The sequence below is a fragment of the Xenopus laevis genome, chromosome 1S (assembly GCF_017654675.1).
Source record: "Xenopus laevis strain J_2021 chromosome 1S, Xenopus_laevis_v10.1, whole genome shotgun sequence".
Taxonomy (NCBI): domain Eukaryota; kingdom Metazoa; phylum Chordata; class Amphibia; order Anura; family Pipidae; genus Xenopus; species Xenopus laevis.
The window spans coordinates 71,632,554-71,647,294 of NC_054372.1; the positions used below are offsets into that span (position 1 = coordinate 71,632,554).

Here is a 14,741-nt window from a genome sequence, read left to right on the forward strand (position 1 = left end):
TAAGTCGGACACAAGAACTCTTCAGAACAAATATCATTCGATTGCTACCTTTTCTGGAAATAAATTCCAGCCTTCCTATATTATTATTTTTTTTCCCATTTAATAACATTGGTTTCTGTCATCAGTTTTAATGGCAACTCTAAGCCCGCCCCATGAACTCGGCTTACTGTAATCCCTGTCCTTTTACTTTTTCACAATTTCAAAGAAATTTTGGTATAAGTCGGACACAAGAACTCTTCAGAACAAATATCATTGGATTGCTACCTTTTCTGTAAATAAATACCGCCTTTCCTATATTTTTATCTTTTTTCCTATTTAATAATATTGGTATCAGTCATCAGTTTTAATGGCAACTCTAAGCCCGCCCCATGAACTCAGCTTACTGTAATCCCTGTCCTTTTACTTTTTCACAATTTCATGTTCCTCGGCAACCTGCTCTATGTACACTGCAGGCTGTAAATATTGATATGCAGTCACAAAGTAAATCTGTCTGGAGGGTCTTTTTTTTGCTCTATACCTTAGCACTGAAAGTTGCTAGTAACACACTACTGGAACTGTAAAATCCTCATAACTGAATTGGATGTTTAAAAATAATATGTTTTACCAATAGGCTTTATGTGTGACTTCCTCAACCTATTTTTTTTCATGGCTCCAGCCAACAAACTCAAGCTATGAATCACTGAAAGATTTCACTTGCTCAGATTTATTGATCCCAACATGAGTCAGCACTTTGCAACGCACTCCCAATTAACTGCATGGATCAGTTGTTTGCAGTAGAGAAAAATAGTGAGGAAGTGCCCTAATAAATCATTTATATATCAAATGTGAGAAAAAAGTAAAACCTATTTGTAAAAAAAGAATCATTAAAGTAGAATGAAAGGTTAAAGGGGATGCTACTGGTGATTATAATCACTTACCTGATACCTCAGGCCTTGGGTACTTCCAAAAGAGCACAAATGACAAGTGATTGTCTTCTTTCCCTTGTTTGTGCTTCGATGCTTTAGAGCCAACACATGAGCAATAGAGTGAAAAAGTATTTTTGCTAAAAGTTCAGCTTTTTACTCTACTGCCTATCTATGCCACATTACCTTATTCAACTTCAAAATGCAGACTCTGTTAAAAAATATTAGTATTACAAAATATAGGTTAAACTAAAATATAGAAAAAGTATGAAAGTATAAAATATGAAAAAAACAACTTTTCATAGCATAAATCATTTAAATATGTGGTAGTGACAATTTAAAAGAAACATGTCTTGTAATAGACAATATTATACAAGAGCAAATGCTTACTTGATTTTTGCTTTTGCTTTAAGGAAAAGCAATAGCTAGATCACAAATTGCAACCACATAAATAAGAACATCTTGCATAATAAGATAAATGTTCTTTTGTGAAGAACATTGCTTTCTTCCTCTTCTGATATAATTTTGCTTGCTTCTTAGAAACAGCAGTTAGAGTTCAAACATCTTTAAAAAGTGTATTTTATCATTGTCACTTTGTTTTTATATTGAAACAATTTATATTATCCTTCATTTACCTTAAGGTGGAATTTTTTATGCCCAACTTTTCACAATTTATAGCCTCTAATGCTGACATATGCAAATCTTTGCACTTCCTGTAGGAAGTTATGTCTGACAGTGAATAGCCCACTAGCAGTTGCAGCTTTTGCCTGTCATGTAAGGGGTGTACAGGTGAGTGGCCCATGGGCATCAGCTTGCATGCACACACAAGATGGAATTCCCTAAGGTGTTTTAAGAGCCATGTACTTAACACCTGCTTAAGTCAGGCATTAAGTAAAAGGCACACTTATGTCGCTGAGCACTGCATTCTGTACCTTGTGAATCCACGAGTCTCCCTGTATGGATCCTTATTGTTAAAATGTCTACCCATATTAACTGCGCTCTTAAATCTTTCCCACTGATTAGTTGTATGGGGCATATGAGCTGATTGCCAAGTTATTTGTCCAAAAACAGCTGCATTAGTCATCTGTCATCAGCATCTGTTTAGTGCAGTTGACGTAATGGAAGCACAAGCCTAACTGGTTGCTGTAGGCTACTACTGCAATGGCAGCATTTGCACTCAAAAGATTCCTAATTTCAATAGGATTTGCATGATACTTAAAAATTGTAGTATGCGAGTAACTACACTACATACTCAAGACATTTATCTGCAAAATGTTTTTCTTAGGGAGAAGGTTTACAGATTGAACCCAGCAAGTGTTGTCCTGAATGTGGATCAAGAACGCAAGGATTTTGTCAACATAATGGAACAACCCATGCTGTAAGTACTGTACAAGGACGCTGTGCTTGAAAAACTGTAGATGGGTGAATACTACATTTCCCTGTTTTGACTGTAATCTAATCATCCAATATTTGTTATTCACTCTGGTCTAGTCAAAGCAAATACCTCTGCAGTGATAACATGGATACCTTCTATCTAGTTACTGGCACAAAATGGAAACTGCTAAAATATTCTAAGCATTTCAATTAGTTAGTGTAGAACATTTTTTAGGGCATGGAATAATAACATGCCAGCCTTATGTAAACTAAGAGTATTTGCAGGGATTTACAGAGGCACGATTGCATAGGCAGTTGTAAGTTTCTCTTTATGCTATAAACTGGATTCCTTAATATAATAGGTTTACAGTTTATTTTAGTATTACACTTTAATGAAATGAAACTGTGCTTTCCCATTTGCTCAGCAGCAGGTTATTTTGAGTAAATAAAGCATAACAATGTCTTTTTGTTACTTGGAAGATCAGAACAAGCAGCTTTACTGGATCCAGGCCCGCTCCTGCCATGAGGCAAGGTGAGAACCTTGCCTCAGGCGGCAGCGAGCGGCTGGTTACAAGGGGCGGCAAAAAGCCGCCTCTAGTAACTTTAAGAACAGAACTTCCTGGTTTTAACGCTCAATGAAACCCCCTTAGACCCGCTCCGATGCTAATTTTTAAGTGCAGAGCAGGAAAGGAGGGGTGCGGCATCTTGGCTGCTGCCTAAGGCTCAGGATCAATAGCATGTAATGCTAAGGGGGTTATTTACTAAACCGGAATCGGAATTTATTAAACCCCGAGGATGGAGAAGTCCAAATTGGAAAAAAACGGCATCTCAGACTTGTCGAGATTGCATTTTAAATTTTTTCATATGCGCTGGGTTTCATGCAATATCCTGAAGTTTTCAGAGTTTGTAGCAGAAAATATCTGGCTTTCCTCATGTTCTCTTTTATACAAGAGATGGTGATCTATACAGAATTTACTAAAATAAGCATCACCAAAGGTAGATAAACCGAACATTCCATGAGTAATAGTAGAGTCTCTCTAGAAAAGCCTTATTTATATTAATTTGGAGTGAAAAGAAGAAGAAGAATTTTTTGTATTTATTGTCCCATTAGAGGGTTTCTTAAAAAATTACCGTATATACTCGCGTATAAGCCGAGTTTTTCAGCACCCAAAATGTGCTGAAAAACTCTACCTCGGCTTATACGCGGGTCAGACACCTAAACCTATTCATCCTGACAGACAGGCACGCTAATGGGCTGCTATTGGGGGTCCTTGTTCAGTGCTGAAACTACAGTGGTATATATATAAAGTTGCCGGGAGCGGGAATCAGTTCAGCGCCGCCCCCTGCTCATAAACGAGATCTCCTGTACCTCTGAGCCTGCTCTCCGATTCCAGGGCATCCATTCTGAGCTACCAGTAGTGCCTGTGTCCCGGCCGAACAGGCAGTGAAGACGGAAGCGCTAAGCGAAAATGAGTCACGCGTTCAGGAAATAGTTTGTGAAGTGAGTCGTTGCGACTATTTCAATCTTGCGCATTTCTTCCATTATAAGTACCGTAATAATGGTAATATCTGTTCAGGGCTGCTGTGAACCCAACAGGGCAAAGCAGGTGTCTGTAGGAGGTGGCAATGGAAGCCGCATGGTGATCCATGCTTCTGGGAAAGTGCATTGTCAACAAGCAACAGGTGTCTGCTATTGGAAGGCAATGTATTGTAAATACAATAGTATGTAAACTCGAGTGGGGTACAGCTGAGATTCTAGCTATTTGTATAACAGAGCATTCTGTCCCAGTGGCTGCACAGGTCCTAGCTGATCCCCATTGTAAGCAGCAGTCCTGTCCTGCTTTATGGCAGCTGAGATTCTAGCTATCTGTTATTTAGAGAAATTTTGGGAAACTTACCAGTTGCTGCTGCATTTCTCACCCTAGGCTTATACTTGAGTCAATAAGTTTTCCCAGTTTTTGTAGGTAAAATTAGGTACCTCGGCTTATACTCGGGTTGGCTTATACACGAGTATATACGGTAACAGAGCTTTCTATGTGAAGAAATGAACAACAATTAGATGTAAACAATTTTATCAGCAAAAATTTGCAACGAGGGCAGTTACCCATAGCAATCTATCACTGATACGCTTTTTTTCAGTAACCTGCAGGTAAAACTATAACTATAACTCCCACATACTGAGACACAACATGAACAATTACTAGCTAATGCACGTTATCTGGACATCATTTGTGGGTGTCTGGAATGGACATATTATGAAAAATGAACTAATTTAATTGCAGTTAAGATTATTTGAACCAGCTACTATAATAGAAGCTTAATGTGCTTATATATTATTTGTTGTAACTGCACGGAAAGCAATTGTTTGAGGGACCAGTTGGAATAATTGTATGTTTGGATTTAATTGGTTGCAACTACAACTCCTACATACTTAGATGAGCACAACGTGCACAATTACTAGCTACTGCATGTTGTCTGGACTTCATTTGATTGTTGGTGTTGGGACTGCACATATTATAAAAATGATCAAATCTATAAAGTGCAGTTAATGTAAGCTTACCTGTTAAAAAGTAAAATTTATTCTATTGGATTTCCAGCCTTAGCAGCACCTAGATTTGGGTTATCCAGCCTTTAAATGAATTGGCAGTGCATTTAGCCACCATTATTTATTTGATACTAATGTAACGCTTTCTTGGGCTATACTGCCAATTAGGAGTTAAGGGTGTCCAGCTAGGGAGTGAGCATGGGTTACATTGCGAATCTACACCCAGGGCAGAGCCTTTGCCAAATGGAAGCTTCCCCTTTAAGATGTTGTAAAACTACAACCCGCAGGCTAGTTAGTGCAAAAGTAGATGAATTGGACGCCAGGAGGTTCTTGGATGGTAAAACAGGTTAACAGATTTATTATGCACGAAAGCAAATGACCTCAGGTTTACGCACAATACTTGTAGGATACAGCAGATGGAACCACAATGGACAAAGTGGCCCACACAGTCAGATCAGAGCATAAGGTATCATCAGACAGGGGTAATAACTTCTCCTTTAACCGACGTTGCCAGTGAGGGGATCAGGATCAATCAGGTAGGGTACAGGCAGTCCTGAGTTCCCTGCTCTAAAGGCAAACAGGCCTTGTGGGAAGCTACTCCCTTCTACAAATCCTTGTTGGAGCGCCAACTGCTCTTACTGCTAAACCTCTCTGTCTCACTCTCCTAGAGAGTCTATTACAGGAGCTTACTATGCTAGCTGTTCCTCGTTCACGGGTTGCCTGGTCCCAACTTAGATCTCCAAAGGTACAGGTCCCTTTGGGGTAGATGGCTTTACTGGGCCTATGGTGATCCCAGGCTCAATGGGAATCACCTAGAAGCACAGAATCAAGAGCCAAAGAGGAAGAGGCCACTCCCTATACAGCACTATATAGCAGTGTGGCAGGGGAGTGTCATTACACTCTTTGTTCAATAGGCGAGGTGGTTACACTTAAACTGTTGCTAGGGTTTGTGCCCAATAACAAAGGATAAGAGAACTACATAGAAAAGGTAGGGGATTAACGCTATAGGGAATGTAGATCCTATAGGTCCCTACACTAATACAAAACCTGCAGATAGAACAATGAAAACAAACATCTGAATGGTTGTCACAAGTTACTGCCCGCGTGTAAAGTTGTCCTGTTTTGACTAATGAATTACTTTGTCTTTGTCTATTTTACCTTGTGATAATGATAATTGTCCAAATCAGATGGGTAGTAGAGCTCAGGTAAGCTAAGTACTAATAACCATCAAATTCAGACAATTATTTTCTGCACTGGAAAAAAAGTATGTATGTATGTTTTCATTTATATAGTGCTACTCGTATAAACGCAGTGCTGTATAGTAATACGTTTAAAGATGCTTTCTAAATCAACCCCACAGAATTACAGCTCTGAATAGCTCCAAGCAGGTTTGATCTGTTAATAAGTGCCAAGAGTCAAGACTGAGCTTATTGTCATTTCATCCATATACGTTTGTACAGTACACAGTGAAACGAAACAACGTTCCTCTAGGACCATGGTGCTACACACAACATAGATGCACTGGACAACAGACAAAAAGTGCAAAAATATGCAACTCCTGCAAGACAGGACAGCATAGTGCAGGGACAGGACAATACAGTGAACACTCAGCAGATGTAATATGTTAAGTAAATAATGCTAAACATCAGACATGATGGGTGTATCATTGTGACATGACAGTAGCAAGAACTGAGTACTCAGGAGCCTTATGGCTTGGGGGAAGAAACTGTTACACAGTCTGGTAGTGAGGGCCCTAATGCTTCGGTACCTTTTTCCAGATGGCAGGAGTGTGAACAGTGAGTGTGAGGGGTGTATTGGATCAGCCACAATGCTGGTGGCTTTACGGATGTAGCGAGTGGTGTAAATGTCCATGATGGAAAAAGAGAGACACCTATGATCTTGTCTATGAAATGTGTCAATTTGTTAAAACTTTTCTGACTGTCAGGAAAATAGTGAAGAAAGTTGTGATAGATATGAAAAAAGACTGAACTGGCGGAAAACCATCTGGCTTCCACAGTTCAGTACTAATAAAGTTACCTCTCTATTTATACAGGCCATGTGAAATACAATTCTTTTTTCTATTTAATCATCACAGTTATGTAAAAAGCTATATACTGTTTGTTTTTATTTATAACAAAAATAACAAAGAAACATGGTAATTGTTTCTGGAGCATAAGAGTGAAACCAATAGAGGCTGGGCAGCACCTTCATTCCTGATTAGCTTAGTGACTGTATCTTGGTTGGGAGTTCCGCAGAGACATAACATCTGGCCAGTTCCCAACTACATTTCCTATTATACCACATTAGTTATGTGCCATCATGCACAGGCAATATGCACTTTTGTATAAAGAACAACTTGTGTTTACAATTTGTAAGATATTCTTCTGCAGTCTATCAGCAGGACTTGACATCTGTTAACAATTTGTTATTTGCTCAGGAGGAATTATTGTGAAAAAGATGAAACTGTAGCAATAGCAGGGACTTTGCATTATACATCTGTGCCTCAGGCAGGTGCAAAAAAAAGGATCTGACATGACAGATTAGTACATTTCTGTGATTCTAGCTGAGAAAACACATAAGGGTTATCAGCATGTGATCAGAGTTCTAGCTGAAAAAAAAAAACATTTATTCATTCCATTTTTAAAATGTGTTTATGAATGTGCACATTGCCATAATGCTTGCCTTCTCCATGGACACCAGCCATATAGGTCTGTATGTTTGCAACCAGTTGATGATGTAGTTTAGTTGATGTCAGTGGAAACATAGTAAGCATTATGGACTAGAAATGAAACTTATTTCTTGTTTGATATTGGTTTTAGTAATCACACAATAAATTTGCTTTAACTATATTAGATGTTAGCAGATAATATTTTGTTTTGCACCTTACACCAGGAAATTAAAATGCTCTTTAAAATGTAATGTTCTCTTACTTTCTTACTGTGACGAATCATTATAATTAAATGCTTGCAGATTTTTGTTTTGTTAAAACTGGTCCTTTTATTTGTATAAAATGAGTTGGTTTCTCATGTAGTTGCCCACCTGAATTACACATGGCTATGTGCTACAAGGCAAAACATTAGTTTAATAAATAAATGTAATCAGATTTTACACTTTTTGTGTACACTTTTTAGTGTATTTTTTTGATTCTTTTCAATTGATTTTTAATTGAAGAAATATCAGTACCTTGAAAATATGTTCATGATTTTCTTTTAGCTATTACCCACAAAAAAAAACAAATAAAAAAAGTAGCTGGAAACACAATCTAGCTCTGTTTCACTGCTTATAGCTTTTCCTGTCTCTTATGAATGTAGTGTTAATTGAAGCTTCATTTTTGTTACCACACCGAGAAACTGTGTCTGAGCAGGTTATCTTTATGATTTCTGTTTGACCGGTCTTCAACTGAATGTTTTGGCCCATAAGCTGTGAACCTAGAATCTTAACATAGTGTGTGTGCAGCTGCCACATTCAGCTCAGGTAGATGGGCCTTATCACCTCTGTGGGGGCTCTATCTGTGTGTTCCTACAGTCCCTATGTTACAGTTTGAGGGCCATTAATTCTCCTGCTAGGAAAAAACAGTATAGTAAATGTAATGAAAGGTTATGCAACAGTACAAGCTTGAATGATCATGGTGCTCTTTTACTCTCTAGTCAGGTGAAATGCGCCTAATTGTTGATTGAAAATATTATTGGGTATACTGAGATGCCTGATTTTGTTTTGACAAATGGTTTGCAGGTTTTACTACTAAATGCATGTTCACTTGACTGTTTTAAATACAATTGAGTCCAACCATACCACATCATTAGAATGAGATTGCATGATAGAAAACCATGCTGAATTGCTCTGATCCACTTCCCCTCCCGCTTCCCTATACTCTCCCACATGGGACAAGACAATTGTGTAAGCAGTTCATGTTTTTTTTTTGCTCATTGCCATAATAATGTTCAAATAAGACCATTGTTACTAACCATCGTAACTATTGGACAATGCCGGGGAGAACTCCTCCTCTTCTTGCTTTTCTTTCTGTATTTTTTAATATGTTATGTTGGAAAAAGGAAATAAATAAATAATATGCAAAAAAAATAAATACAATTGAGGTTTATAAAAATAAGTTATATTTCAACCACTGGAAACTTTTTAGGTCTTAAGATGACCTTGCGTAAATAGGTCCACAGTGATCCATTCTAGCATAATTGACATTTTTAAAAATATCAATGGTTTTAAGGAAAGAAATATCTGTTTATCTCTTTCTATTTTCTGAACTGCTTGACATGACTCTTGAAAGATTGTTGTAAAATCCAGTTATGCTCCAGCCATTTCAGGTATCATAGGGGGCCCATTTACTTAGCTCGAGTGAAGGAATAGAATAAAAAAAACTTCGAATTACGAAAGATTTTTTTGGCTACTTCGATCATCGAATGGGCTACTTCGAGCTTAAACTACGACTTTGAATTGAACGATTCGAATTAAAAATCGTTCGACTATTCGACCATTCGATATCTTTTTTTGGTCGAAGAAAAATCGTTCGATCGATGGATTAAAATCGAGCGATTAAATCCTTCGAATCGAATGAATTGCGGTAAATCCTTCGACTTCGATATTCGAAGTCCAAGGATTTAACTTCGAAAGTCGAATATCGAGGGTAAATTAACGCTCAATATTCAACCATAAGTAAATTTGCCCCTTAATGTCTTGCATGTTCTGTGAACTATTCAAATCATTTGAGTTTTGACTGCAGTTGACATTTGACAAATTTTGTAGGGATGCACAAAATAAAGCATTTTTTTCTGTAAGAAAAGGCTAGTTCAACCTAATCTAAACCCTCAACACATGGCCTATTCAATCATCAAGTGACTTTAGACTGGATGACAGTTTATAATATGGAGGTCCGGTCTTTTATGGTGGGTTTAGTATACACCCCAATCCTAAAATTGTGATTGCGACAGACATGGTTTTCTAAAAACGACAGCCAGATTATATGATGACTTTAACTGGGCATCTTTGCAATATTACAGATATAATTAACTGAGCTTATGTGCACACTGGACAATATAGGAAGTTTGCATTAATCTTTAGCCAAATAAAATGTCTACAGCCCATCTCAATAATTAACATTGCACAAATGTGTTGCCATTGCTATGTCTCATAATGTAGTTTGTTAATAATGTTCATAGGTGTGTAGCCGACTGGGTTGGAACCATATCTTTTTAGGGACCAAGTGAACATCAATCATTCACATGGATTCTCTTCTGTCCCAAAGAAATTGCATAAAAACTCTTTTGATTATATAGTAAATATCCTTATTTTATAGCATGGAACCCAGTGGAAAGACTCTGAATGCACAATATGCTCATGTTGGAACAGCAAGTTTACATGTACTTCGAAGCCTTGTCCTAACCTGAGATGTAGAAAGGGGGAAAGTGAGCATGTTGCACTGGGAGAGTGCTGCCCAGTGTGTGTAGGAACTGGAGGTGAGTACCTATAAACTATTTTATCATTGTCAAGTCAATAACACACTCAAACACTTCTGCATTTTTAGTACCAGATTGCCCTTGTCTTATGCACCAAAAAGCACAACAGTAAAACAGTAAAATAACATAAGTCAGGGCTGATCTAGGGCGTTTCACAATGATTTTAGAGGAGACAAAGGGTAAGCACGAGGAAGTTGGAGGAAAATCACTAAAACTATACTTTTAAAGGGGATAAACACCCTAAAAAATTTTTTAGGAAAGGTGTAGCATATATAGATATTATACTAAATCTTCATGGTTCTGGTTGGCCAAGGCTTAGAATGGCAATAGCAATGGGCAAAGGTAACTGACTAGGGTCAATCCAGGAAGTTGTGCAGCAAAGTTAACAGGCTCCAATCACAGCATCCTAGATAATAAAGTTAGGCTTATTTTTGCCTCACCTTTTCCTCTAAATTATTTTTAATGTAATTGTTGATAGCATTATTCATCTGGCTCATTATATTCTCTGCTGTCTCTGACTACAGAAACAATATAGCAGAAGCCAGTTGATTTACAGAAATAAAGGTAAAATGACTTCTGTTACATGTGTTTTAAGAGGGAGAATAATAGAAATATTAGAAAGGGATATACAAAACTTCAATTGCAATTAAACTTAAACACTGATGAGTATTTAATTGATGTACACTGGAAAGGTTCTTTGAATTTTCTTTCACTGTCAAGCAGGGTGATTTATATTTTTACTGTTAGTAGCCATGCACAGAAGGAGAGATGAAAGTAGCAGTAGCAGGGTCGCCCCCTATAAAAGTCTTTTTAAAAAAAGATTGGCGCCAGGGCCCCCCTTACAAGTTAAAAAGGAATATTGGGGCCCCAGAGAATATTTTAAAAAAACCATTGGTGTCATGGGCCTATAGAGTATTAAAATACAGTCGAACCCGCATTTTACATTTTTCAGGGGACCAGGAAAAAATTATGTAAAATCCAGGAAAATGGAAAATCAGGGAAATGTATTAAAGTAACTTTTTCTTCAAGTAATGAAAGGATATAAGCACAGTTGTCCGTTTTACTTTGAGATAAATATTTACTGTGTTAATAACAAGGGTTAAGCATTGCAACAGTCATGTTACACTATGGGGGACATGTGCAAGGCCTCCTAAAGCAATAAGTGATTGGAGCAGGACTTTATAAGGGGCAGACTAATTATAATAATAACATTCATAGTGGGAAAAAAGCAGTTTTTGGGAACATCGGGACAAAATTTTTTTAAAATCCGGGGGAACATTAATTAAAATCAGGGAAATACACCCATTGAAATACCTTATAAATTGGTGGGACCACAAAAAAAAAATTAAAATGCAGGAAAACTTAAAATCAGGGTACTTAAAATCGAGGTTTCACTGTAATACATTGGTGGCCAAGGATTTAATAAAATAAAAAAAAAAACACATTGGTGTTCAGTGGAACTGAACTCGTGGCTTCAGGACTTCAGCTTCTGCTCCTTTCGTGGCTTTTTGTCTTTCGCGGCTTCAGGACTTGAGCTTCGGCTCTTTTCGTGGCTTCGGGTCTTTTCACGGCATCGGGACTTCAACTCCTTTCATGGCTTTGGGTCTTTTCATGGCATCTGGACTTCAACTTCGGCTCCTTTCATGGCTTCAAGTCTTTTAGGCCCAGGCCCAGTACAACAGTACCCCCTGAGTTGTAGTACCAGCCTGATGTGATCTGTGCCCACAATGCAACCTTACATTTGCTTTAACTGAGGCATTCTCCAGAAAAATACATAGAATAGAAAAAAAAACATGTAATTATGCTTATGTAAGGTACATGTTATATTGATTGTCTTGGCAGCCTTTAGTAGATATCTATCCTAAAGATGGTCAAATGACTATTCTCTGGCTTTCTGTGGAGAAAGAGTTTATTGAGGCAAGCAGTATAGTACTGTTTTTGTATAAATGCAACTATAGATATGGGATCACTTATCCGGAAACCTATTATTCAGAAAGCTCTAAATTATTCCATTATAAACATATATTTACAATTTTGAATTCCTTTTTAAAAAAGGATTTCCTTTCTCTTTGTAATAATACAACAGTACCCTTTATTTGATCCTAACTAAGGTATAATTAAGCCTTATTAATACAAAACAATCATATTGGGTTTATTTAATGTTTAAATTATATTTATTAACTTAAGGTATTGGGATTCAAAGCATGAAAATACACTTTATCCGGAAAAACCCCAGTTATTCAGCATTCTGGATAACAGGTCCCATACCTGTACATTATTAAGAAAAGAAATGTCCATTGTACATTTTGCATTCATTCTTTCCTGCTAAAGGAAGCATTAATGAATATTAAACCTACTTACTGTTGCTAAAATAAATGCACTTTAAAGTAACATAATGCTAGCAACCAAATGAAGAGGAAATGTTACTTTGAATGATAACATGAATTAACGTATCTATCTCTATAACCCTGAATAAGGTAATTCAGTACTCTGTGTGGGCAATTTGAGCAGTTGCAGAGCTATGGAAAACATTTCCCATGGGTGAAATTGAAGCAATTTAGAATTATGCTGACCACTCAGAGTACTTTATATACTTCAAAGATGTTAATCATAAAAAAATGAAAGTAATCATATTATTTCTTTGAACTGTGCCTGTAAGTGGCATAATTGTCAACATAAATGCTATCTTCTAGTTCAGACGCAGCCTTAGGCATATCTACGAGATTCATATGACTTCTTGCAATAAAAATCTATATTTTATGTATTTGAACAGATGAGATGCCTGGCTTAGCCCAATGCATGCCACAAAAAATATATTGTTAATTGAACAGGCAAACTCATTAATTTTCTCACCTATTTTCTCTGGCCATGTACTCAGTTGTGTTGACAGGTCTATCTAATTAGTAACACAGGAAATAAACCAATTGTTCAAATGAGATCCTGAATCCAATCAGGCACACTTAGGTTCTCAATGACATTTTCTATCAACACAAAAGGCAGTGTATTAAATGAAAAGGGTTGACTATGCATTATTTCAAGTTACTTAATAAAATGTTGATTAGAGCACTTTGTTTCAGGGGTCCATTGGGTGTTCACAATTAATTGGCCAATTGATGTTGAGGGGAAAATTATGGTATAAGAGTCAAATTGCTACTGATTGAAGCCATAGCGCTTATGTAGATAGCACTTCTGCTGAGGTCTGGGGGCACTCTGCAGCTTATCCAGGGTGAGGTGCAGAGGGGAGGGCATAAGTCAGGCCTGTCCTTACTGTCTCACATCCATTTTCTTTTCTACTACTGTTCATATAGATCATATCAGCAGAGCACCTGCATATGTTGTCCCATATTTAGTGGACTGCCTGATTATACACATTTTTGAATACTGTCAAGAGTTAAAAAATGCTCAGTAGGTCCCACTGATTCCATCAGATCACAGATTCCCTGATTTCTTTCAAAATAAAAAAGCTATAATTCGGGAATGGAGTGGTGATTATTATTTTTTCCCCTCTCATGCAGAGCCTTGTTCTTTTAATGGCAGCCAGGTACTGGATGGATTGGAGTGGAAGCTGAGCCATTGTTCTAGGTGTTCTTGCAAGAATGGTGTTATGAAATGCTTAACTGCAGATTGTCTTCCTAAAGTGTGTGAAAAGGTAAGGTTGGCAATGCTTTAAGTTTGACTTGTCTGTCAGTCCATTCATCAACTCTGATTGCACCTGTAAAATCTGTGTGACACAGTGATGCCAGATTTCTTAACAGAGTAGCTATCAAGGGTATGCAACAGTGCAACTTGATTGAGCTTGTCATTCCTTGTTCCTTGAAATGCAGGATTACATTATTCTTAAACTGTCAGTGTTTTAATGACTTGATTTTGTTTTCAACCAATAAAACAAGCATACATACTGTACATGGCTAAGAAACCTAAAAGCAATAGGGCCTTATTAACTGCACACAGTGCCTTTTTTCACATTATTGATTCGATATTAGACCTCTGCGTTCAGCCAGTGCATGTTTATATGACACTTTCTAAGGACCAAGGCATACGGGCTGTCATATGCTAAAAATATTGCCCAAAGCAGTGGGCTCTGAAGCAGAAATGTGTAACCCTAAAAAAGTCTACCTGGTTCTTATTTATTGTGAGTTGTATTGTTGCACACATAAGTAATTTATGATAATGTTATATTACTGTAAATTTCATACAGTATATAAATGTTTTTTAGAAAGTTCAGTGTTTTTTCTTGTTCAGCCTCACTTGAGTTTTTTCTATGTTCCACTTTTGTGTATAAATGTAAATAAAATCTGCCTTTCAGATTAAAGGGGTAGTTCAACTTTTTTTTTTTTCAAATCTTTATTTGTGATTTTTCAGGTATAGCTGGGGGTACAGAAAAAAGGGGGGCAACATTAAAGTGAACTTTTAGTATGTTATAGAATAGCCATTTCTAAACAGCTTTTCAAG

General features: G+C 37.2%; 1 protein-coding gene across 1 annotated transcript in view; it reads left to right on the forward strand.

Moving 5' to 3' along the window:
• fras1.S (Fraser extracellular matrix complex subunit 1 S homeolog) overlaps nucleotides 1–14,741 on the forward strand; it is a gene marked incomplete at its 5' end in the record, with an annotated part of 329,350 nt that overhangs the window by 89,569 nt on the left and 225,040 nt on the right. The window contains 3 exons of the mRNA XM_041578095.1: nucleotides 2,188–2,280; nucleotides 10,130–10,289; nucleotides 13,805–13,938. Coding sequence (XP_041434029.1) covers nucleotides 2,188–2,280; nucleotides 10,130–10,289; nucleotides 13,805–13,938 — 387 coding nt within the window. The remainder of the gene's footprint in view (nucleotides 1–2,187; nucleotides 2,281–10,129; nucleotides 10,290–13,804; nucleotides 13,939–14,741) is intronic.